The sequence below is a fragment of the Poecilia formosa genome, unplaced genomic scaffold (genome assembly GCF_000485575.1).
Source record: "Poecilia formosa unplaced genomic scaffold, Poecilia_formosa-5.1.2 Scaffold72, whole genome shotgun sequence".
NCBI lineage: Eukaryota > Metazoa > Chordata > Actinopteri > Cyprinodontiformes > Poeciliidae > Poecilia > Poecilia formosa.
The window spans coordinates 2,022,229-2,048,374 of NW_006800011.1; the positions used below are offsets into that span (position 1 = coordinate 2,022,229).

General features: G+C 35.9%; 1 protein-coding gene across 2 annotated transcripts in view; it reads left to right on the forward strand.

Annotated features, from left to right (window-relative positions):
- The first annotated feature begins 2,849 nt into the window (after positions 1-2,849).
- The window catches only part of tmtopsb (teleost multiple tissue opsin b), a 39,913-nt gene continuing 16,616 nt past the window's right edge, over positions 2,850-26,146 (forward strand). The window contains exons 1-3 of one of the 2 annotated variants that reach the window (XM_007555726.2): positions 2,850-3,771; positions 15,419-15,747; positions 25,583-25,816. In XM_007555726.2, coding sequence (XP_007555788.1) covers positions 3,405-3,771; positions 15,419-15,747; positions 25,583-25,816 — 930 coding nt within the window. In that variant the 5' untranslated portion in view covers positions 2,850-3,404. The remainder of the gene's footprint in view (positions 3,772-15,418; positions 15,748-25,582; positions 25,817-26,146) is intronic. The other variant, XM_016673216.1, reaches the window with a different exon arrangement.

The following is a 26,146-nucleotide window of genomic DNA, read 5'->3' on the forward strand; positions in this document are numbered from 1 at the left end:
GCAGATAATATCAGTATATCAGTTACATATCAAATGTTTTAAACCAGATTTTCATTATTTATTCATATGTTTATTGCTTATTTATGAAATTAATTCCCTTGACTGAAGTTTTATTAGCATTTCAGCAACGACTTGACATTTCTGTTTATGTTTCTGTCCTGTCTTTGCAAACCGGTTTACAGAAACAGGTTGAGGACAGCGTCCAACTAACGAGCAGCATTTTAGGGGGATTTTTGTTCAGACATTATTTATTAATCTAAACTGTTCTCATTTCTAATCCCTGTTGAATATCCGCTGCTTTTTTCAAACACTGAACTGGTCAACAAATTCACTTACATCTTCATCAGGTCTTAAAGGGGAACTATTAATCAAAATTCATATTTTGCACATTTGTATACTCCCATTTGGGTTTCTGCTGGTTTTTCTCGTTTCTGTACTTTACTCCGTCTTTGCCTTTTAATCTTCTCCCACTTTTCTCCCTTTTTCCCATCTCAGTGTCCATTACATTCGAAATAAACTGATGAAATCTCTAATAAAGTTTTAAATCTATGTATACATATACAGCTCTAGAAAAAGTTAAGAGGCCACTGCACTGAACCGCATTGAAAACCTCCTGGTTATTCCACCAAATACTGATTTCTGAACTCGTCCTGAGTTAAAACATTAGTATTGTTGTTTCTAAATGAACATAAACTTGTTTTCTTTGCATTATTTGACCATTTCTCATTTCCTGCAAATAAATACTAAAGTTTTGCTTCAAATTTCAGAGACATGTTGTCAGTAGATCATAGAATAAAATAAAAATGTAAATTTTAATCAAACATATACTTATAAAAAGGTAATCAGAGGAACTGATCAGAGCTGTATATACATATAAAGTGTTAAATAAAAAAGCAACAAAAAGCAAGTCTATGTAAATGACAAAAGCCCCAAAACACAGCCACTTTATGCTTCTAATTTTACCACCAGATTTTAGTATATTTTACATTTAAAACTCCACTTTCTTTCCCACTTTGCTGGTTATTGTTTCAAGAGTAAAAAGCTCCCATTTGGCCAAAGTGAATCTTGGGATACTTTATTTGCAGGAGCCGTCAAATTCGGAAACCTTTTGTTGCTTCTCTCTGACGTATTTGTCCTTCAAAGGAGCCACAATCTATGTTTACTGCTGGGCAGAAAATATTATTTCACTTAATATTCTCCTGAACCACATGTGGATCTTTAAGTGAGTGTGGAAAAAAGGAAATAACGTTATCTTTGAGTCACCCTGGCTTATTTTTGCCCGTTGTTATGCGTTGGGAATGAAGCCATTTCGTTTGACACTCTGTGATATCTTTGATTCTGCCGGGAAAGTTGGAGCTTTGATGTTTTTCTCTGAATCTCAATAAACCTCATGCTGACAAATTTCCTCATCACTCGAACACACGCGCACAATCCGGTTGCACATATTTGCAACACTTTGAAAAATGTTTCAACTTCAAGGAATTCCTGAAAGTCCCAAATTCCCAGAATGTGGAGATTCTTTGAAGGTTTCTTTCTGCTACTGGAACATAAACATTTTTATTCGTTTTGGACACTGACAGTTATTGAATAACAACTCTGCCCTACAGGTTTGTGTCTAAATATCCAGAATAACAAATTTAATATTAATTTATTCGTTTCTTATCATAATAAATGCTCTCTGTGAGAAGAGAAGGAGTTTTTGATGTGCTAACAATCCTATTTTCATTCATTCACACCTGGAAAGAAATCTCTGATTGCACAGTTGAATGTGAATAAAAATAAGAAAATTACCATAGTCCCAACAGCAAATGTCTTTTCTAGGTAGATTTAGGAATGTGACATATTTTGAATACGATTTTGCTCTTAGATCAACACATTTCATTTCATTTATGATTCCCTCTGGGTTTTCAAGGTTAAAATGAGCTGTTTCTGTAAAAAATACATTTTATTTTTTGTTCATGTCTACAAAAATCGTGCTTTTAGTTATACAGTCTGTAACTCAGTTTGACAGAAGTTGAACTTAAGCCGGTGATAAAGACGCCAGTGTAGTAAAAACAGAAGTGTTTTACTTTAACCATTCACAAAGTTACTGCATAGAATATTGATCCAAAGTATGGATAGTGTTGAGACCAAGTAGGCCTGAAACAATCAGATTAATCGTGATTAATCTGAGTCGGAAGTTTCAAGAAAAAAAGGTGGAAATTTCTGAATTTCAAAACTTGATTTGTTTTTTGTTTTCTTTGCTGATCTACTACTGAGTTATTTCTGAAGAAGTTTTTTTTTTTTACACAAATTTACGACCTTCGGAGCTCAGAAATGTTTTACTTTTTAATTTTTGAGATTAATCTCAAAATTAAAAAAATAAATTTCTTGTAAATTTTCAAATTTTGGAGGTCAGACATGTCATTGTTTTTGTTTTGTTCTTTTTAGAAAATTTCTAAAATTAATGTCAAATTTTCTCAGTCTTTTCTTGCAAATTTTTGACTTTTCAAGCTCAGAAATTTTCTTGTTCTAGAAAATTTTGAGATAGATCTCAAAACAAAAATCTTAGATAAATCTCCACATTTCTTTTCTTTTTTTTTTTTTTTTTTTTTGCAATCTTTTGAAGCTCAGAAATGGCCTCGTTTTTTTTCTAGAATTCTCTCAAAATGTCTGCCTTTTTTTCTCACACATTTTCAACTTTTGGAGCTCAGACATTTTTTTCTAGAAACTTTTTGAGATCAATTTCAAAATTTCAGATGTTTTTCTCACATATTTTTGATTCTTATCCCAAAAAGAATTTTATGTTTTTGTAGAACATTTCTTAGATAAATCTCCAAATTTCTTAATTTTCTTGCAATTTTTTGACTTTTCAAGCTCAGAAATGTTTTTTTTCTAGATATCAAAGTGTCTAATTCTTCTCTCACAAATTTTGAACTTTTGGAGCTCAGAATTGTTTTTCTAGATAATTTTTGACTACTACTATCTACTGTTTTTTATGATAATCGCAGGAATGTACTGTAATGAAACCCATCAGAGCCCCTTGTCTTTCTGCTCTTCATCCTCTCTCATTGTCTCCTGACTCGTCAGGCTCCCACAGCCGCTGAATCTGCCTCCAAACACTGTGGCGCAGACTGCGCTCCGGCGCCGCCTCCTGTTGAGTTTCGTCCCCCGGCGCGTTAAAAGGCGCAGTTGGCGATAAAAGCAGAAGCGCACAGCTGAATGTGAAGCGGGTTGGGGGGCGGCTCTCCGGATCACCTCCATGTCCTCTCTGAGTCCTCCCTCATTGGACACTTTGCTCCGCTGAGCAGGAACACCTGTGTGCACGATGCGCGCAAACTACCGCGGTGCACAGATTCCTCTCCGGATGCGCTGACCGAGACCCGGATGGGTGCAAACTTTCCCTCTGGTCCAAACTTCCCGGTATGATCGCTTCCAACGCGAGCCTGAGCTGTGCGCGGTGTCCCGGAGAAGCGACGACGGAGGTGAGCGGAGCGGTTCCGGGCTCAGTGCCGGCGCCCTCCCTGAGTCCGACGGGGCACCTGGTGGTAGCGGTGTGCCTAGGCTGCATCGGCACGCTGGGCTTCCTCAGTAACTTCCTGGTGCTGGCGCTGTTCTGCCGGTACCGGGCTTTGCGCACGCCCATGAACCTGCTGCTGGTGAGCATCTCGGTGAGCGACCTGCTGGTCAGCGTGCTGGGGACCCCGTTCAGCTTCGCGGCCAGCACCCAGGGGCGGTGGCTGATCGGACGCGCTGGATGCGTTTGGTACGGCTTCATCAACGCGTGTCTGGGTAAGAATACTTCTTTATTAGGATTTCTGTGTGAATAAATGTTCCAGATTATTGTAGCTGCTTATTGAGAACCAGGTCTTCCGAAAGGAGCGTCTTAAATATTTACCTGTTATTTCTAATTCAAAAATATTTTATTGGTTACCAAAAAAAGAAGGAAATTAATGCATTTAGTTAAAGCTGCAATATGTAACTTTTATTTTATTTTATTTTTTTATTGTTTTTTCCATATTTGTAAAAACTTTCACCATGTCATGACAGTAAATCTGTTTTTATTAACCATAGAATTTTTCAGATTGAAATTACAAAAACAAATTTAATGGAAATATGTCAATTTAAAAGAAAACTCATGTTTTCTTGGGGAAATAAAGTTTTTTCGCGAGGATGAGGTGATTTTTCAGCCATTTCGGAAAACATGTTTTTTTTTCACACGAGTCACGTGATCAACAGTTGGATGCTAATACTGGCGAAAACGCAGCATATTTTTTTAGAGAGCAAATTTAGTCATTTGTAATTTTAATTAGATTTTCTCAACATTAGCAGAATATTGACAATCGTAATCTGTTTTTTTCCGCATCACACAAGTCACGTGACCAACAGCTGGATGTTACTACTGGAGAAAACGATGAAGAAGACAACAGGAAGTAGGAGGAGGATGATGGTTTGTTTTTGTTTTGTTTATGTTTCTCTGACAATCTGGCTCCGCAGATCTCTCACAGCCTCACACAGTTCATAAAACTTGTGTGCCATTCCATCGTGTTGAATCCCTAGCTCTGATGTAAAATGGCAGACTACAATTTCAGCAAACGTAGCTGCTCTCAATATAAAGGGTTTGTCGCTCCAAAGCCTGGATGGCATCATGACTGAAATATGAATATCTCATGTAACTGTTTTTTTAAACGGCTTATCACATGAACAAGTTTATTCATGTGGGATTTTAATAAAAAATGTTATTTAATGGACACACTGGAATTGTGAAATTGAAATTTTACATTAGAATATTGACAAAGTTTTGAGCACATTTGTAACAGAAACACAGCTTGAGACAGATAATCAGTGAAAAGTTCAATCTCCTCCATCTCCTTCCTGAGCTACTATTGAGGAAAAGCACCGCTTCAAACAAAAACAACCAGTCAGAGTCAGGAGGAGGGTCTAAGTGCTGTCAATCAATCTTGTGTACCCCCTGCTCACTATTCTAATGGCAGAGAAACAACTTACCGTTACAAGAAAACTGTTTATCTGCCATCATTGGTAGCCATGCTAACTAGTCTTAGCATGGCTAGACATTGCATCATAGGGGAAATCAGGATTGAAAGAGCTAAGACCCGCCTCCTAGCTCTAATTGGTTGTTTCTAGTTAGCACTGGGAAAAGGCAGAGGAGCTCAATTTTTGTCACAGATTATCTGCCTCATTCTGTCACAAGAGTCATAGTTTCAACAAATATGTAGAAAAACATGTTTTTACAGAAGTTACATACTGAGTTAAAGAGTTATTATAAATGGTAATGGCTGTGGGTAGGAAAGATCTCCTGTAGCAGTCTGTACTGCAACGAATTTGAAGAAGCCTCTGACTGAATAGCTGCATTTACATTACAAATGTGCACAAAACTTTGTTGATATTTTGCTAATCTCTAATAAACATAATTTCACAATTGTGGTGTCTCCATTAAACAAGAAACACCTAAAATCAAACATGAATAAGTTTGTTCCTGTGATAAATCATTAAGAGATGTGCTACGCGGTCATCATTCTCCTACCATTTCCTGTCGTCTTCTTCGTCATTTATGCCAGTAATAACATCCGGTTGTTGATCACATGACTGGTGTGATGTGAAAAAATGTTTCCATTGCAGTTTTGCGAAATAAATCAATTTTGATATAGTCGGGGGGAAAAAACCCTCTTCTTTTTATCAAAAAACAAGTTTTTTTTTAAATTGCCATGTTTTCATTAAGCAAACTTAATTTCGAAATGTCAAATTGTGCAATTACATGGTCAGTAGCTTTTTAATGGAAAGCTACTGACACCTCTTTACTATTCTACATTATCAAGGCAGAACGTGTCCAACATAATAAAATAAATATATAATAAATAAAAGTAAACAAAGGCTTAAGGTGCAGTTCAGTGAACCAAACTTGAAAACTGAACTTCATTCAACAGAAAGCAAATTTAATCGTTCAGTTTTAATCCCAGAGGTACATGAAGGCACGTAATGTCATTCAAAGAGGAGATGCATGCTAAAATAAAACACAGAAAAAGCATTTCTGAACCTCATCTTTAATAGATTAGCTCTGACTGGATCCTCTGAGGATGTGTTGAAATTTGTCAACCCAACCCAATAAAAATCAAGACTTGTAAGCCTGTAGATTTGAGGACAGTCAGTGTAATTACTGCGCGGGATTTATTGACGTGGCTTCTGGATTTTCCAGCCACTGGAGCGATGTAAGCTGAAGGCGAGCGATGACGTGACAGAGGCCTGACCCTGCCAACCTGATCGGGTTCTCACTCCTGATCTGCTCTGCTTGTCCTTAAAGAGGCTTTAACAATCAATCCTCCTTTGAATAGAGACTGCTCTTTATTTATTTATATAATTGCTCTGGCATTAATTACCACTTCACCTTCTGGAATGTGAAAATAAGTTTGTGAGTTTAACCTGTTATTGGTCTTAAATTAGAGGAAATTATCAAAAATAATAATTTTACAGATAATAATTATTTACAGATAATAATCAATAATCATTTTAATAATCTGAGAGGCCTGGAAGGTTGATACACCAACAGCAGATCTTTAATTTGTTGTGGTGCATAGCCGTTTCAATGATTTATAAACTAACAACAGTATTTTAAAGTCTATTCTCTGAACTACAGGGAGCCAGTGTAGGGACGTTAAAACTGGTGTTATGTGCTCTAACTTCCTGGTTTTAGTCAGAACGCCAGCAGCAGCGTTCTGGATCAGCTGCAGCTGGAGGATAGATTTTTTTAGACAGATCTGGTGCAGTAATAAATGAAACTAAAAATAAACGCATGGATGAGTTTCTATAGATCTTGTTGGCTCATTTGACCTTTAATCCTTGAAATAAGTGATAGAAGGCCAACTTTGTAACTGTCTTTATGTGTCTCTGAAGGTTCAGGCCAGATTTCAGGTCGGATCTGTTGTTTCCAGCTATAGATCTCAGCTGAAGCTGACTCTAGATCTTTTCAGATCCAAAGATAATAATTTCAGTTTTGTTTCTGTTCAGCTGGAGAATGTTATGGCACATGCACACATTTATCTGTTCAGTGATTGGACGGGTTCAGAGTCACATGGTGGCATCGTAATGTAGAGCTGTGCATCATCTGCATAGTTTTGGTACCTAATCTGATTACTTGTTATTACCTTGAGATTAAGTAGATATTAATTAGAGAGGGGGCCATGATTGAACCTTGGGGTACCCAACACATGTGACTTCTGTCTGACTTGATGAGAAGTTACCAACTGAAATAAAGAAATCTCTGTACTTCTGGTCAACAGTGTCATTGAACACTGAACAGTGACACTTTGACTCGGGCCGTCTCAGTCCTGTGGCTGAAAGATTTCCAAACGGTCGGTCATCATTTGGAAGCTATTTAACTGTTGAAACAGCTTTTTCAATAATTGTGTTGGTGAAAGGAAGGCTGGGAATTGTAATTTTACTATTGCAGCTTGTCCAGATTGTTTTCTTTCCCGGCAGTGATTTGATATTTGCTGTTTTTATAGCCAAAGGGGGAAACACCTGATGAGTTATCCACATAATGACAGGCAAAACCGTTATTTTTAAACTATCAATACAACAGAAGAACATACTCTGGCTTGTTCTCACAGAGAATAAACATGACTGTTTGGTCAGTTTGTCTCTTTAAGTTGCTCTTAGGTATGTGGGTTTATAGTTGTTTGTCTTGTGTCACTTCACATCCAGGCAGCAGGTAAATAGACAGGCTTTTAATTAAACAATATTATAGACGTGAAGTTTGTCTAAATTAATTTATTTTACCCTTTGAATGCATTTTGTTAAATCAAAAAGTAATTTTCTCCTGGCGTTTGTCCGTCTAGAAGTTACGTCGTGTCTGCTTTTGGCAGTTGGTGGTTACCGTAGCAACCAGTAACTGACAGAGGAGGGTTACAGATGAATACAGATGCCAGTAAACTCCAACTTTTTAACTAATTTTTAAAGCAAGAATCTTACTTTTTTTGTTTTTATTAAACCTTTGGATTTGAGCCTCACTGTATGTAACAATAACCTTATGGAAAAAATGTGATAAACTCAGAACCTGATGTGGTACAAGAAAATACATTAAAATTATGATAAACTATGTTCATCTTTTACATCTTAATCAGTAAAGGAACATTTTATGTTTATAATATAGACTTATAGGTAATAAAATCTGGAAATATAAATAAAAACCTCTACGTTGTTTTCTTTTTCCATACCTATTCAAATTTGGAAAATACTTCAAACTATTTTCATGTTTTTCTTTAATTCTCCAGCTGTTGAAGGAATCCTGTCATACAGAAATGTAAGCATGTGTCTGTGTGTGTTTAGGGTGTGTGTTTGAGATTTTTCAGATGAAAGTACATTAAGATATCCAAATATATCCCATCAAGCACTTTACATTTGTAGGTCAGTTTCATCTTCTTCGCATTGAACTAGAGATCAATGGTTCTTCTGTTCAGCATTTAACATTGACTTCACTTATATATGTTTAAATTATATTTAACAACAGTCATTTTACCTAAAATAATTAGGTGAAAACTGCTGGCAAAGCTTTGGAAACATCATTTATCTGTTCGGTGGTAGGATGTAGAAATGGCCTCGTTTCCACTGAATTGATCTGCTAAAGTACGTTATTTTATCTGTTTCCATTCTAAAATAAAAGCCATAATATTGCAGGAATAAAGTTGTACAAGAATAAAATATTACAAGAGTAAAGTCAAAAATAATACGTAAATAAAGTTGCATAGTCATAATATTGTGAGAATAAAGCCATAATATTAAAAAGAATAAAGTGGTGATAATACAAGAAAAGTCATAATGCTACGAGGACAAAGTTGTAGTAATACGAAAATAGTCGTATGAGAATTAAGTCATAATATTAGGAGAATAGAGTCGAAATAATTCTAGAATAAAGTCGTAATATTATGACTTTTATTTACTTACCATAGCCCTAACACTCTGTGGTAAGAAATATATGTTTTGATTTTACTTCTGGTTTTTTTTGCAAATAAAATCAGAAAGGGGGAACATTTTTTTATATATTTCTTCCTTTAATCCTCAAAAGTCACTTAATTAGTAAATATTTTAATTTAATCTCAGGATAAATCCAGTTATTTAGACTGCTCAGAAATGAAGCTGTGAAAAAGTTTAAACAACAACTCAAAATTTGAACATCTCACAAATCTCTGTTCAAAATCTAAAAAGTTTTTTGTTTGGTTTTGTTGGATTTTAACTCCTGAAATTCACTAAATAATTCTAACTTTCTACCTGTTTTGTTTCCAGAATAAGCAGAAAAATAAGGCATAAGTTAATTTTAACAGTAGATGAATTAGCAACAAGCATTAGAACTGAGAGTGGATCAAAGACTATTAAAGATGTTAAAGATGAGCTTCTTCAGAGATTTCTGGGACCTTTGGGAACGGCTTTTCCAAAACTCTGGAAAAAGATGGCTGAACATCAAAGATTCATTAAGTAATTGGGGGTGATTGATGGCTGTAATTGGCCACCAAGTGGAGAAAAAGTCCTGCAGGGTCGAAAGGCTTTGCGTGATATTGATAGAAGTCAAGATGGTGTTGATTTAAGCATTAAATCTGAATGTGGTCTTAACATCTTTTGGAGGAGTGAGATCAAACTTGACTGTGTTTAATTGCTACCCACAGAAGAGCTTCAGTTTGAAAAGCCTCGTTTGGATTCATACTGAGCTGCAGCGTGTTCATTAGGTGCAGTCAACTCCTACTTATTAACACTGATATTTCGCTCGCCTGCAGATGCGTTCCCAGTTTCAGCCTTGATAACAGAAGAACGCTCAAAGAAACATTTAATTTCTGCTCATAGATCTTAAATTCAGAGCCAAATCTTAAAAGCAAAGCAATTACAGTTAAAGTTTATTTCACCATAAATGCACAAAAATGGATATTGAATCACTTTCAGGCCCACTAAACATGCAATTTTCTGCTTTGGATTAAATTGGTACGTTGTTTGACCCTCCGCCTACGCAAGTGGAGATGAACAACGCTCTGTTTGGGAATTCACAAATAAAACTATGTTCGCTCCAGAGCAATTACCTCGGACAACATGGGAGTTATTGTAGCGTGCAGCGCCGGACGTCTGGCAGGCTTGTACTACAGCCTGGTTAGGTCACTCTCATTATGATAAAATAACTTCAATGAAGTCACCAAGAACATTTGACCTGCTTCTTCCTGCAACTTTGAGATGGATCTCTTCTCCAACACACCTAAATCAAATTAATGACACTAATGAAATGGTGATGAGGGAATTTAGGTGTGTTTTTGAAACGTTGCACATAGGATGGAATGATTAATCGTATTAATCGATTATAGAGTAATCATCAACTTATTTAGTAACCGATCAATCGTTAACTTGAATATAGAGTCAAAAAAGACCAGTTGCTGAAAGAACAATATATTCAGAGCAGTAATTAAGCCAAAATTGTACAAAAATGTGAACATTTTGCATTTAAGAAGAAAAAAAAACACTTTGTAAATATATTCTACCACATACTCCTCAAGTGGCATAATTAAGCTTCTCCTGGTTAAAAAAAGGTTTAAATGACAATTCAGCAAAATGTGCCATTTTTCTTTATCCTATGTAGTAATTGTTAAAATGTATATAATTGCTAACTAAAATAATTGTTAGCTATGTCCAAAAGTTGCAGGAAGTCTTTGGTTTCAAGAGCATTTGCTAAAAATGTTTAAAAAGCCTTGAAATTGATGATTGTCTCATTCCTGTAGCACAATCAAAAGTTGACAATATAAGAAAAATCCCGGCTTTAGCTTCAGTTCAATTATTTAGTGAAGAAAAATCCTTTGTTAAGAAATAATTGTTTTTTACTGTTGGTGTTGTTCTGAAGTGGGCTGTATAAAAAACGTTTAATTGGCAATTGTCTGCCTCAGTTAGGCACAAGGACAACGGTATGTAAACAAAACCCTCTGTTTAACCAAAAAATACTTGACAAAATTAACAGAAATGCAAACATTTAAAAAAATTTCAGGATAAACAAAAAAATGATCTCTAACAATATATATAAAGTACACACCTGGGGCATTATTACACACAAATGCTATTGTACAAGAAACAACAAAACCATTGAAATGTCAAGCCAACAAATTAAAACTATGACAAGAATTAAAACAACAATAAGAAAGTTTCTAGTTATTGGAGTTTGCAGATCGTTGGTATCTTCTCCAGCATCAGCTGCCTGATGGATTCCTTCACTTCCTGGTGTTGCATCATAAAAAGCCCCCCTCTCCCTGCCAAACTCTCATTTTACCAAATGTGTGGACCCATATTAGCAAACAACGGTTTTATTACATAAAGTGAAATTATTATAAATAGACTAACTGTGAGATATGGCTCCATTATTTGCGCGTGCGTTTTTACAAGGTAAGAAGACTAACGTTCATTTACTTTATAAGCAAACATGATTAGAAAGATGTTAAATATCGCGTCTAACCATTAGTAACCATGGAGACAATGCCGTACCATCATGTAGCCTAGCATATATGGAAAAAACTGGTTAGCATTTCGCCTTCTGTATGTTTTTAGGGATTCGTTCGGTTTAAGGGGAAACGTTGTTTACGACAGTGATATAAATCGTGTTGTGAATTCAGGGAAAGTCAATAATTTAATCAACACGTCATGAGGGAGGTGGTACGGTGCGGTTTCTAAGCTAGCTGTTTCCAACTTTTGTAAATACCGCCGCCTATGAGCCCCAACCAGGTGTGTTACGTCACAGACAAATTAGCTTGACTCTTAACAAGTAGAAGCCATGAATAAACTGGGGAAAAAAACAACTTTGGAAAACAATTTTAGTCGCTCTGTTCAATATTCCCCTCCCTCACTTCCTACATCCATCATGGCGTCTCGAATGATTAAGTGACTTAGTTGCAAAGGGTCAATACCGGAAGTCCACTGTATTCACACTTTTTATTCTTTCCGCTCACAGATAGTGTGTGAGGTTAGGACTCATATTTGTTATTTCTCATAGTTTTTAAGACAATCTAACAGAAATGAATAAGAATACACTGTTATGTAAAAATTAGTTGAGGATTATTCAGCAGCTAAATTTATTTATGATTCACTTCTTCGCTCAGTTGTTTCTTTGTATAAAGACAAATACTACATCTAGCAGTTAAAATCGTAGTTGCTTAATCTTTTAACTTTATTTTGCAAGCAAAATCAGTCTTTTACGACAGTGAATCAATCACTAAACCTATTATTTACAGGAGATGGTTGTAAGATTGTGCTGAGGAAGCAGCAGCAGGGAAACACTGACAAATGACCTGATTTGTCAGAAATACAATCAGGATCTGGAAAAGAAATAAAATGAAGACGTAACAATGGAAGAAAACTCCAGAAAGGAGGTGAAGATAAAAGAAGAAGCAGCCAAAATGAAAAATGCTTAGTTAGTTTGCTGACTCAGTCTAGGGACATAAGGTCATTCATTCCCCCCATAAATCTATTCTACTCCTTTCCTGAGTTGGAGGATGAAGAATCAGGCCTTGGGTAAAAAACCTATTAAAATGCATGCTGGAGAATCAAAGTGGGCCGTGTTTGAATGAGGGCCAGCATTAGGGACCCGTATTCCCACCAGGCTCTGGGTACAAACTGTGCAATCGTCACAAAAATTAATAGAAAACCGGCGGCTGCTGAGATAAACCTTCAGAACACAGAGCACCCACTTCAGCACCGCAGGGAAGTTTCACAGAAATATTTCTCTGATCTGTTTACCCATTAATGGCAAGATGAATTCCTGTCATTATGTTTTGTTTATTTGTCTTTTTAATGCCATTATTGCATTCTTCCTTCCATTTTGTGTAATCTTCAAATCCAGAGATCCAGCTAGACTTCCCTACATGAAACAAATGATTTCCTTAGCATGTCAGCAAGTTTTACAAAGGTTGCCTTAGATTCAGGTGTGTTTGAGCAGCAACGCTTCCAAAACATGCAGGATAGCAAAGGGAAACACAAAACAATATTTATCTTCACATTTCTGCTACAAAAGATGTTTCCATTTATCATACAATTGTGGAATTATACGAAACACACCAATTTTGACAGAAACTCTTTTTTTTTTTTTTGGATATTTCATATCACACGAATCACATGATCAACAACCGGATGTTACTACTGGCAAAAACCATGAAGAAGAAGACGACAGGAAATAGTTGGAGGATCATGTTATGGCATGTATTATTATGTGAACAAATTTATCCACGTGGGATTTTTATTTTGTTTCTTAATTAATGAAAACACTGCATTTGGGATTGTGTTTTTCTTAAATTAGTGGAATATTTACAAACTTTTGCGGCACTTTGTAATGGAAACACAGCTACTGACACCGTACTTACCAGTACCACATTTATTTATGTTAGACCATCTGAAACTTGTTTTTTAGAATAAAATTTATCATTTAAAGGTGCAAAAGCATTTGTTGTTGCAGTAACTAAAGTAGCAGTGTATGAGTGAAAAATATTACATCATAAACAGAAAGCAGCTGCAATTCAAATACTTTTCTAAACAGTTTTATAAAAAATTGAAGTCAAATTCTATAAAACAAAAATGGTAAATATAAAAATAAAAATTGCTGTACCTAATGATTCAAAATAAAATCATGTTGTGTAAAGATTTAGACAAAACAATAGTGGATGGAAGCAGTTAAAAATCATGATATATAACCGGATAGGGAGCAAAAAACAAAAAAAAACAATAATTAGAGCAGTTTTCATTTTGAAAAGATTAAAAACTTTTATTTTTCTTCTTTAGATTTTGTACTTTACTAACAGCATGCTCTAGCCTTGCCAAATTTTTAGCCAATCATCAGCCTTCGTTTGGCAGGAAGGTGAAGTGAATATCTGTGATTAAAATCCTGCAGAGTCGAGGTAAAGTGCCTCTGAATCAGCACTTCAGCCTGATTAACTTTTATTAAGACTTATTCTATTCAGCAACAATTAACTCCACCATTGTTTTGAATACATTGAGTAATTTACAATTGATAAAGGTGACTTTATAAACTTTAAGACAAGTAATCAATCGTGTCTCAGTGGGTTATTGTAGTTTATGTGCTGCAACATATAAATGTTTGATTAAAACAAAACTAAGAGGGGATAAATAATATTTTCTAGGGTTGTAAACGAATATTTTAGTAATTGAGTAATCTATCGATTATTCTTATGATTAATAGAGCAATCACGGAAATTTTCCTTGAGGAACTTTGAATTTTATTGATCAAGGTACTTGAACCATTCGAGGAATCGTGTCAGCCCTAATATTTTCTTCAGCCAACTAAGTCCTTTTTTTTTAAAGATAAGCCTTAATTGAACTCTTACTGCTATGTACAATACATTAAATTACATTTAAAAATCTTTATAATGAAACAAAACACACAGGTATTATGACCTTTGTGAAACAATTATTTTATTTTTCATGGAGCTCAGTGGGTGCTGATTGTTACAGCAGGATTGGAGGAGTCATAATATTTATAATTTAATATTTTTATATATTTCCTTTCTTCTATTGGTTTCCTTTTGTTCATCTAAGTAAAGGCATTGAATAAACCTGTAGCTTGTTAATTTTTGAGACAATTAGTAAATGTTTAACAAGAGCTGAAACCTCTCAGGGTTTCCTAAACATTTATGTTGTTGTGTAACCATGTAAAATGAAAATAGCCTGAGGAAAACCCAAACCACTGAAGGCTTTAGAACCTGCTGAATTATTTGAGAAAGAAATGTTTTTTTTTCTTTAACAGCTCAGAAACATTAATTTGTAGTTGAACACTACGTGATACACATCATTAAAGTTTAATTTATTGAACATTGTTGCATGAATTAAGTTTTTTCTACCTTGTATGCACCATGTGCACAAAGAAAAGGCAATTTATTCCAGCAGAGATGAAGGATAAAGATAAAAAAGTGATGAATATGTTGGGGAAAAATGACCATAAACCTGCTACTGGAAATGATTCAGGTTATTATTAGTTGTCATTTTGTTAAGGGAACAAAACGTAGAAGAAAGTAAAAAATAAAAGGTGATCAAGATGAGATAAAAACAGCTCCGGTTTTGGTTTTGATCATTCTCAGTCATTCTTTTGGAAACTGTTGCTTCAGTTGGCAGAAAACCCACCTCATGTTGGGTCCTGGACGTCGTCATAGCAACGCATTTTCATTGGTTCAGGATTCCCAGGCAGCCTGGAAAAGAATAAAGGATATGGAAAATATTTGTATCCATCCATCCATCCATCCATCCATCCATCCATCCATCCATCCATCCATCCATCCATCCATCCATCCATCCATCCATCGTCTTCTATTCAAACGTTGTACCACTGCAGAAGCATAAATCATGGTAAATTCTGGAAAGCTTGTAGGAACCAGGTCAACATGCTTTTCTTTCCTGCCTCCCTCAGGCATCGTCTCCCTGATCTCCCTGGCCGTTCTGTCCTACGAGCGTTACTGCACCATGATGACGCCCACCATGGCGGACGGCAGGGACTTCCGGCCGGCGCTGGCAGGGATCTGCTTCTCCTGGCTGTACTCCGTGGCCTGGACGGTGCCTCCGCTGCTGGGCTGGAGCCGCTACGGCCCCGAGGGGCCCGGCACCACCTGCTCTGTTGACTGGAAGACCCAAACTCCAAACAACGTCTCCTACATCGTCAGCCTTTTCACCTTCTGCCTTGCCTTGCCGTTCGCCGTCATCGTCTACTCCTACGGGAAGCTGCTGTTCGCAATCAGACGGGTGAGATCCTGCAAGCTGACTGCGCTGCAGCTGCATTTCCATTACAAATGTGTGCAAGTCTTTGTCTACATTCTGCAAACGTTAAAAAAACAATTTTACAATTGTGGTCTTTCCGTAGAATAAGAAAGGCAACTAAAATCATACATGAATAAGAAACCAGCTGTGGCTGAGATAAGACATTTTTAATTCAGATGTGAGTGAAAGGCTCACCAGCAGTGCACTACCTTATCTGTGACCTTAACTAAATCATCAAAAGCATGTTCAAATGCAGACCTGATAAGAGAGTCAGGAATATTCAAACATTTCAAAGAGACAAACTTGTAATCTAAGAAATGCCGTGACTGGAGAATCAGATGTGACATCTTCACATCGTAGCCATTAAAGCTGCCAACATTCATGTTTGTCTGGTCCTGAACTCTGCAGCGTCTGACACTGCCGCCCATTGAGCCGCTTGGAGATTAATACGCGTCTGAAGCTGCGTCTTTAATGGCATTTAGCACGAGTTGAAAGAGGACATAATGAACTTTAACAGTCACGCTGTATGCGGTTCGGTCGTAACTCCCTTGACTCTGTGTTGCATCGACTCAACAAGTTGTAAGAAACTTTCTTCAAAGATTTTGGGTCATATCAACATTAATTAACTTGATTTTTTAAATTAATTTATTTATTTATTCAGTAATAATTTGTTATCAAGTCTTTAAACCACTGCAACAATTAAAATAATTTGACTGAAAAGATACAAAGCTAATATTTATCCTTCAAATGAAACTAAACTACCAATCTGTAAATCATTAAAATGTATATAAAAAACCCAAATATGTCACTTCTTTTACTTAAATCTCCAAAAAGAAATGTAAACCAAAACAGATACAACACAATTTGAAGTTATTTGCTGTTGTAGCGTCAAATATTGTTCTACAAACTCATCTTTTGTGGCCCAGAAATAATTTGGTACGCGTCGGCTATATTTTTGTCTGTTTCTTTTACAACAAAAACAGACGAAATTATAAAAAAATTAAACATCAGCAGTTTATTTTGGTTTGGTTTTAGTTTATATTGAGACTTTTCATATTTCCCTCTTTATACTGAGATGGTTCATGCAGATATTAGTCGTTTGAGAAACGTTTCTGTTCAGCTAGCTGTGCTCGTTACTGTTGATTGCCATAAATATTATTCAGCCATAATAATTCATCATTATGGCTGATGATGAATCCGTTCTGTCTGAAGTTTTCCACTGGTAAGACCCGTAACATGCTCTAAGGTCTATAAATATGTTCCTTCTGGCCTGGGGATTTCTCAGGATTTCTGGTAGAAAGATCCAGATTGTTGCTTGAGTCTCGGTTCTGGCAGACGATGGATGAATCACTACGTAAAGTTTGAGTAACTCTTTGTTCCTAACCTTGAATCCATTCTTCCATTATCAAAATCTGTGCAGGGGAGACCGGTGTCTACACCCTGGACAGGTCACCAGTCCATTGCGGATCAATCCTTTAATATAATGATGTAGAACGGGTCACTAGCTTGTGTCTGCTCCTGTCTTGTCACTTTACAAAAGCTTTGGCTTCCTTTTTTCAAGAGCTTTGGCTGCATTGTGTAGCAAAAACAAACACAAAGGAAGATGGTAGGAATACTGGAAATAATTCTATATTTTATGTTCCTGACTTTAGTGGTTCTGATTAAAAAAAAAAACGCAGATTAAGGGAAAGTTGAATTTTAACGGGGACCTATTTTGCAAAATTCACATGTTTCACATTTTTATGATTCCATTTGGGTCTCTACTGCTTCTAATAATCCACCCAGCAGTTTTTTTTGGTGTCTGGAAAACAAGCCGTTTCTAAAACTTCCAGAATTTAACATCACAAATCAGCAGGCATGTCGCCGTTACCTAGCAACCCCAGCTGAACTCTGCCCGTTACCTAGCAACCTAAGCTGAGCTCCAGAAGGTTTGGTCAGCTGGTTTTACTGCTGTATGTGCTGTACAATGGCTCCTGGACATCGCACAGTCAGACATTGGAGTAAATTTGTGGGTGTCCCCCTCTGGGGAACATTGTCTTAAACATTATTTCTCTCGGTTAATCTTTATAACTTCTAGAATGATGGGCTTTAAAAGGAATCTATTGTGGAAAATGCACATTCTGTACATTTTTGTACTTCCTTCTGGGTCCCTTCTGCTTCTAAAAACAGCCTAAGCACTTAAAAGAAAACACTCAGTTGATTGTTGGCAATAAGTTAATATTTTTTTATGTCTGTAAAATTTACCATTTCAAAAACCTGTAGAAAGTAACATTACAAATATGCAGTCACTGTGCTGTTACCTAGCAACCAAGTTGAGCTACAACACGTTTGGTCAGCTGGTTTTACTGCTGTTTGTGCTGCTGGAAAAGACAAAGTATTTTGTTGTTATCTTACCATCCAGAAACCACTTGCCTCATTCTTGTTGGTTGTGCAGGAGGCTCCAATTCTGCTTTTCAGAGCTATGTTAGAACCCAGGAGGCCCTAAAGCAGCTCATTCTGAAAGGAGCTCAAAATAGGCAGAACTGACCAGGCTAAAATTTCATTATCTGAGAAGAATTTTGTGCAGAAAATGTTTTGTATAGCCAACAAACCCGCCCTAACCTGTTCAAGGAACCATCACAGGTCACCTTTAAAACGGTCAATGTGACGATTGGGAGGGCGTAGTTGGGAGCAGGACTGTATTGTTGTTGACTGGGTTATAGACGGCTTTGGTCATTACACCCTGCCGAGGATCCTCATTAAACCTCAAGGCCACAGACCTCGTCACCCATCATCATCATCGCTTCACGAGAAACAGAGACTCCACATGTAGCTGTGTAGTAATCCATCTCACGCTACCAGTGGTGACCCAGTGCCAGTTGTCTCTACAATTGAGGCAATTTCCATCAACCCGAGGAGGAGAGAAAATTACGCAGCAAAGCTACTGAAATGTCGGTTTTAAGATCACTGTGTAGGCCGAGTACAACAGCTACTGTTGTACACCTCAGATTGGATGTTCTGCTAACATCTAATCTGAGGTGTTTAATTAACTTACACATAAAGGTTGTTATCAGAATCCCTAATATATCAATGCTGCTGCACAAACCTTTAGTTTAATCTAAAAAAGATATTGGGTCCAACTTCGCTCAGATCATCTTGCCCAGATTAGCAGTCTTTAACAATTAAGCTCTACTTTGTTTGTGTCTATAACATAGAATCCCAATGTGATACGCTTTTAAAAGATTATATACCATTGTTTTTTTGAGAATGTTCATTTTTTGGCTGATAGACAAACTACAAACAATCTTTTGCCTCAGGCTGAGTAGGTGTTTCTCTTTCTTTACAGCATTTCTTCTTTATGCTGATCAGTCTACATGTTGACAACTTAATGAGGCATATTTCAACACATCCATCTCCTGCATCTGTTTAGCTTCTTTATTTGCATGATGTATTACATCTTTTAGACACTTTTTGTGCATCATTCAACTTCAAGTTGTTGTTTTTTTCTCTCTTTTTTGCAGGCCCTCTGTTTCATTTATTCCCAGTGGATGAGAAACTAATTTGGCCAGTCCATTTCCCAGTTTATGTGCTGTGTTTCATTTGATCTCGCACAAAGTTCTCCTTTAAAAGAATTTGCAAGGTTGCAGTTTTAAAGAATGAGTGATTCTCAAAACTGGATGTAATATAAAGCGAAACTCCAGTTATAATTGAGAAATTCCTTTTTCTTTAAAGCAGAAATAACCGAGGATGCATGAAGGGTTGTTACAGTCACATTAGAAACTCGAAACAACATGACAGACCTACAGTCATGCAGGCCTGTTTTATTTTATTTGTTTATCATATTTGTTATTTTGTTGATTAATACCTCTGTTTGTAAGTTTGTAATGTTTGTCTTGTATGCTCTAATTGATGAATTAAAAAAGACAAACCCTAAACGACAAGGAGCTGCAACTGCAGTGAAAACTGGCGCATGCCACACTTTTCAGATTTTCATTTGTACAAAAAAAAAATATATATATATATATACACATTTTTCTTTGAGTTTAAAATCAGTTTTAAATAAAAAAGATGAGTAAACACCCAAACGCTGCAAAAGCCCAAATCCTAGCAAGTATTTTTGGTCTAGTTTAGAGTGAAAATATCTTTAAATAAGACAAAGCTGACTTACAACCAACTTTTAAACAAGATACAGAAGCTTGTTTTAAGCGAATAATTCATTAATATTGGTTAAAAAATATTGGTTATAAATTAAATAATCTACCAGTGGAACAAGACATTTTCTCCATATTATAAATTAAATAAATAACAATAAAATTACTATTTTAAGTCAATAATTCCCCAATATTGATGAAAAATTACTAGTTCCACTAGCAAATTATTCCCTAAATATATGACATTTGTCCCAAATAATCTTGACAGTAAAACCAATAATTATTTATCAGGATTCAGGAATTATGTACTTAAAACAAGCTCCTGTATCTTGCAGAAAAGTTACTTATACGTTAGTTTTGTTTTATTTAAGTGTATTACAATATTTGCACTAGAAACTAGACCAAATTACTCAGTTAGATTTTGTGCTTTTGCAGTGAATTCCAGCGTTTTATGGAGCGATAAAGACAGGACTTTATTAGATTTGTTATCCAGACGAATCTCTCATTAAAGAGCTTTAATTTATACTCCAGTTTCTATCAGTAGAGGTAAAACCGTCATTTCCAGTTCGCTGATGTAAGTTAGACACAATTGTGCATCCACCGTCTGCTGTAAGCTGTCATGGATGTCGGCGGGAACGAGGAGCAGGAGCAGAGGAGACGGGACAGAAAGAAATCGATGCTGCGCTCATGTTGTCGGTCGCGCCATCTGAATTAATTACGGGAGGAGAACAGAGCCAGGTGCCGCGAGGAGTCGCTCAGTGAGCCTCTTGTTAGTGGTGGCAGGTATGCTGACGGATCCACGCAGGTGTGAAGACGAGCAAAACCTGACAGGAAAAACAGCTATGATAAACTGACAAACAGGGTTTTTCTTAAGTTACTCTATGTGGGTTTCTGCTGATCTGGTTTTAGGATAGGAGGCAAACCGAGAGCAAATTAAACTTTTTCTTGGAGCAACACAGATTATGGAGACTGAGAAACTCATAGTGTTAGTAATTAAGCAAGTTGATTGCTGAGTTTACTTAAAGAAAGTTTGTAGAGATTTGTTTCTTCACGGATCTCTGAAGGTCTTGGCAGCATTTAAATCAGATTTTAACCTCTTGGTTCTTTTCTTTGTTGGTCATTCTGCTGTAGTTTTGCACATTCTTATAATGTTGATTAATTTTGTATTTTCATTTGACCCACATTGCAAAAACACTTGAACACTTATATCTGGTGCCAATAGTGTCAAAAGGTTTAAATTCACTGCAAAAACACAAAATCTGAGTCACTTCAGGCTGCAGTGTGAACGCACCCTTAATAGTTGGAAGGTTTTTGAAACAACTCATTTTCCAAACACTAAAAAACATGAACTTAATGCCAAAAAATAGCTGGGTGGACTTCTATTTAAACTTTTTACTTTTATTTAGATTTTTTTTAAAAGTTTTTTCCTAAAATCTACATACAAATAAAGGTGACAATTCTTCCCAACTTAGCTTATCTATTTGTGACTTTCTATAAAAATCATACCATTCACTTTATATTACCTACTGACTACTAGATTGGTTAAAATAATCTGAGATACTGTACCTTTAAAAAAGATGGTAAACGATCGGGATTAAAATCTGAAAATCCATGCATTTTAAATGTGCTTTGCCATCGTAAATGGTGCGTATTTGTGTGAAATGTCACAGTTCTGCTGTCATCCTGCAGCAGTCGAGGTGCTCAGTTACTTCCAGAGAAGATAATCCCTTGCTTACACAGCACACTCTTTTTTTCCTCCTGAACAGGTCAAATACTCTCATATTGTCAGGGTTTTTCCAGACTGATATAATCTGTTGAGTTTGTTAAAACCAGAGGCTTCACACAAGAGGAGCAAAGTCTGAAGCCTCTGGTTCACACTTCGCTCCTCTGGAACTTGCAAACATGGAAACTCTTCTGGAGTTAGCATGTTCCAGAAGAACATGCTAACTCCGAGCGTTTTGTTTTGTTGGAAAAGGTTCGGCTATAATTTCAACTGTCATGAAGCTGTTCATGTGTAACTTTTCTGTGTTTGTCTCAGGAACAGTACGTTGACAAACTCACTCGGGTTCACTGTATTTATTCTAACAAAAGAGAAAATCAAGATGGTGGTTAACATACAATAAATAACCTTTAACAAACTACAAAGCAGTATCTGCCAACAAGCAGTAAGCAGCAGTTAAAATTAAAGGTAGCTAAAATGAACAACATTAATAATAACAGTTAAAAATATTTTCAAAACATAAACATATTTACTCATGATACACCAAATTTGTCTAAAATATACACTTGTAGAGAAAGCACAGAGCTGATCCACAGTTACCGACGGCAACAGAAAAAAAAGGGGGCGGAGCTGTCTGTTACTGGTTACTATGGCAACCACCAACTGCCAAGAGCAGCCTAACATAACTTAACACACCAATAAATGTCTGGAGAAACAACTTCTAAAGAATAAATAAACAAGTTTTGACAAAGTTCACATTTAACCCGGTTACCCACAAACAAAGTTTGATTCCAGAAAGACTCTTCTGTTGAAAAAAAACACTGATCTAAAGCATTCAGTGCTGACTAATAATTGAGTTATGCTTGTCTTTTGTCTTTTGCAACATTCTTTTAAAGTCATTTCATCATGAAAATGTATGTTTGTTTAATAAAAACACACAAAAATAAAGCTTTTCTGTTGTAGACTTTATGCTTTTACATCCTTTTAAGTTTGACACTTGGTCACCAGACACTTATAACAAAAATTATATTGTTGCTTTTAGGGTTTTCACCCCATTATTGTCTGATGTTGACTTCGCCCAGTAGCCTTATTGTTACTGACCTCACTTTCTCCCTCATCTTGATGTGATACGGTTGTTTTTCCTGGTTATGCATCTATTGAAAACTAACTCTGTGTCCTGCAGGAAGTGGGAATATTCTTTGAACTTGCTCAGCATTAAGCTGACGCAGCAGCTGTCACCTTGACTGAAAGGCTGCATGCTGCTCAGGGTAACACTGACGGTGTTACTTCGTTCAGAAAATAATCGGTGAAAGGGTGACCTGTCAAAGACGGACATGATGGAAAAAACTTCTGCTCTTATAGGAAGACATGCTGGACAGAGCTGATTGGATGAGAGAGAAAGAGTTTCTAAAGAAAACCTGGATGAGTTGGACTAAAACCCGATTTTATTTTGCAATTTCTCTCAAATGAGACCAAAGGAAATTGGAAATTGGATGCCTTTCTCATAATAAAACAAAAATTATAATTTTTTTTTTATCTTCAGTGATTTACAGTCAGACATTTGACTACTTTGATTAAAATATTTTATGCTTAGTTTATTTAGTTTGTAACCCTTTTTTTTTTTGGTAAAAAGTTTTAACGCCACCAAATCAATTAGTCGCATGTTAAATTAAAATGAGCTCAATAATTTCTATTTTCGTGATTTATTGTTTTCCTTTTCTCTCTTTCTACCAAAAATTTGATTACATTTTGAGCCCAGAACCTATCCAAATCCAGTCTGTTTGTTGTAGGTTTATTGTGAAATAAAGCTAATTAATATTGTCAACATTGCCACAGTTTTATTAATATATGAATAAATAATTACCAATTGTATAAACAGCACCATAAGTACTATTTTTTCTTATTCTTTTTATTAGTAGAAGTAGTTACAGTCATAAAATGAATATATATTATAGATTTACTGTAGAAGCTGTTGGCAATGGCTAATGGCTAATATATACATTGTATACATAAAAAGCTATCTCTTTTTTTGATAGACAATTTTGTTTACAGAGACTTCATAATTCATTTCATTTTTTGTTTCTGTTTTGTTTATTTTAAGTTTTTGCACTATCATGCTGTCACCATTATATTGCTTGAAAATGGTCTCAAAACAATAATATTACAGTTTATAGTAATAATTTCAGTGATAAAGTTCCAGTAAAATTTATTAAGTTCGTGGCTGAAACCTAACAATCTGTGAAAGAGTTAAATTGGGATGAATACTTTGAAAAGACTAAATCTAACTATTTTTCAACAACAACAAAAAAGAATAAAATAAAAGGGAAAAACATGATTCTGAATATGTCAACTCATTCTTTGAGAAAACTTTAAGGAACCAAAAGTTTTGGGTCATTTTCCTCTCGAATAAAAAAAAAAAGTAATGCAGAAGCAAACACAAAAAGCTTCATGTTGATCCAAAACTATGCACACTCATATAAAACTCCATTTAACTTAGAAATTAAGCATCCATGCATAGAAAGATGGTTGTAGACTGAGAAGTCATCAGATAGTTCTCAGAGGAAAACTGGCAGCGTTATTGCTCAGTAATCCAAACTGCATCGGGTCAGCCTGACCCTTTCTCACTCTTTCTGCCTGTCTTGCTGTTTATTTTCATATTAAAGCGATAGTGCCGTATTTATGAACAATAGGTCGTTCCTGAAAGCAATGTTTATGCCGGCAGAAGAGAGTCTGATCTTGCAGAGTTAAATGTCAGCCTCTGAAACTCCCTGGTGGAGCAAAAAAATGTCCTAATAGATCCAGTTTGGTTCTTATCTCAGAGGATCAATACAATCATTGATCCATAGGTTTCTGTCAGGCTGTTTGGTCCTGTTTGCTTTCTGCAGGTAAACAGAGAACTGAGTGACAGTCTTTGTCTCAGAGAGAGAAGCAGATTACACCCTATTGTCCTACAGACAATAAGTATTGTGAAAAGCCTTAAAGTTGGAAAAATATTTTTGTTTTTTTATTTGGATCTCAACTTCTTAAACAAAACTATTCAGCTGTTTGTCAATAAGTTCATATCTGGAAAATGAGCCGTTTCAAAAACCTCACAGTTGCTAAGTCACATTTGACAGGCACTCCGCCGTTACCTAGCAACCCCAGCCAGTCACCTAGCAACCCCAGGAATTCATCCATACTGCAAAAACTCTTACCAAGTATTTTTTATCCAGTTTCTAGTGCAAATATCTTGGTTTTGTTTTATTTCAAGTGTACTAACTTAAAAGTAATTTTTCAGCAATAAATAAGAGCTTGTTTTAAGTAAATAGTGCCTTAAAAATATTAGTTTAACTGGCAGATTATTTCACTTATAATGTGGGAAAAATGTCTTGTTATAAATGACATGATCTGCAAGTGGAACAAAAATACTTTATATATATATATATATAAATAAGGAATTATTTACTTAAAACAAACTCCTATATCTTGCTGAAAAGTTACTTGTAGGTTAGTTTTGTCTCATTTCAAGTGTAATGAGATATTTGTCCTAGAAACTATATTTTTGTTTTTGCAGTTTTGACACTATTAGCACCAGATATATGAAGAAAAACAAATCAGCTCCTATTTTTTTTAATGTAAAAAGTCGTTGAAAGATCATATTTCTTGTTTTTGTGTTATCTCAACATTTTTAGACTTTTTGAACTTCCTCTTTTTGATTAAAGATTAAACTGAAACATTCTGAATTATTTAAAATATCTTGTCAGTTAAAATCTCCTCAGTGACGGCAGATTGGTTCATATTTTTCGAGTTTTAATCAACTTTAAATTTGACAGGCTGATATTAGAGGTAGTCTTTGTTCACTCAGCAGCTTTAACTGACAGGCAGAATGGTAAACAAAATGAAAGATTTGATAAAACTGATGTGTTTTGACAGTTCAAGTAGCTTTATTTAATCAAAGTGCATTTTAAGGGTTGAGTCTTGTGTCCTGCAGGTGCGCAGAGTGAGCTCAGTGGTGACGCGGCGCAGAGAGCAGCGCGTTCTGGTGATGGTCGTCATCATGGTGGTCTGCTACCTGGTCTGCTGGCTGCCGTACGGCGTGGCCGCTCTGCTCGCCACCTTCGGCCCCACAGACCTCCTGACCCCGGCGGCCAGCATCACGCCGTCACTGCTGGCCAAGTTCTCCACTGTGGTCAACCCTTTTATTTACATATTCATGAACAAACAGGTGAGACGCTCACTTTATCTGCAATGTGGAGTCCAAACTATGGAGTCCATCAGGACCAAAACTTTTAAATTCAGAGAAATCAAGGGATACACTTCTTAATGTTTTAAAATTAAAACTGAAAAGATTTATTTCTTAAGACATTTGTTGTCTTTATCGCTTCAATAATATATAAAATAAGACAATATTTTAATAAAACAAAGTAGCATAATTTTTGTAGAAAATGAATATGTAAATCATTGTGATAAAATATAAACAGGGTTTCACACAGTTGCTGTATTAATTTTAAACTTTATTGAAGTTTATTATCCTTTTTTTATGTTTGGCAACAAA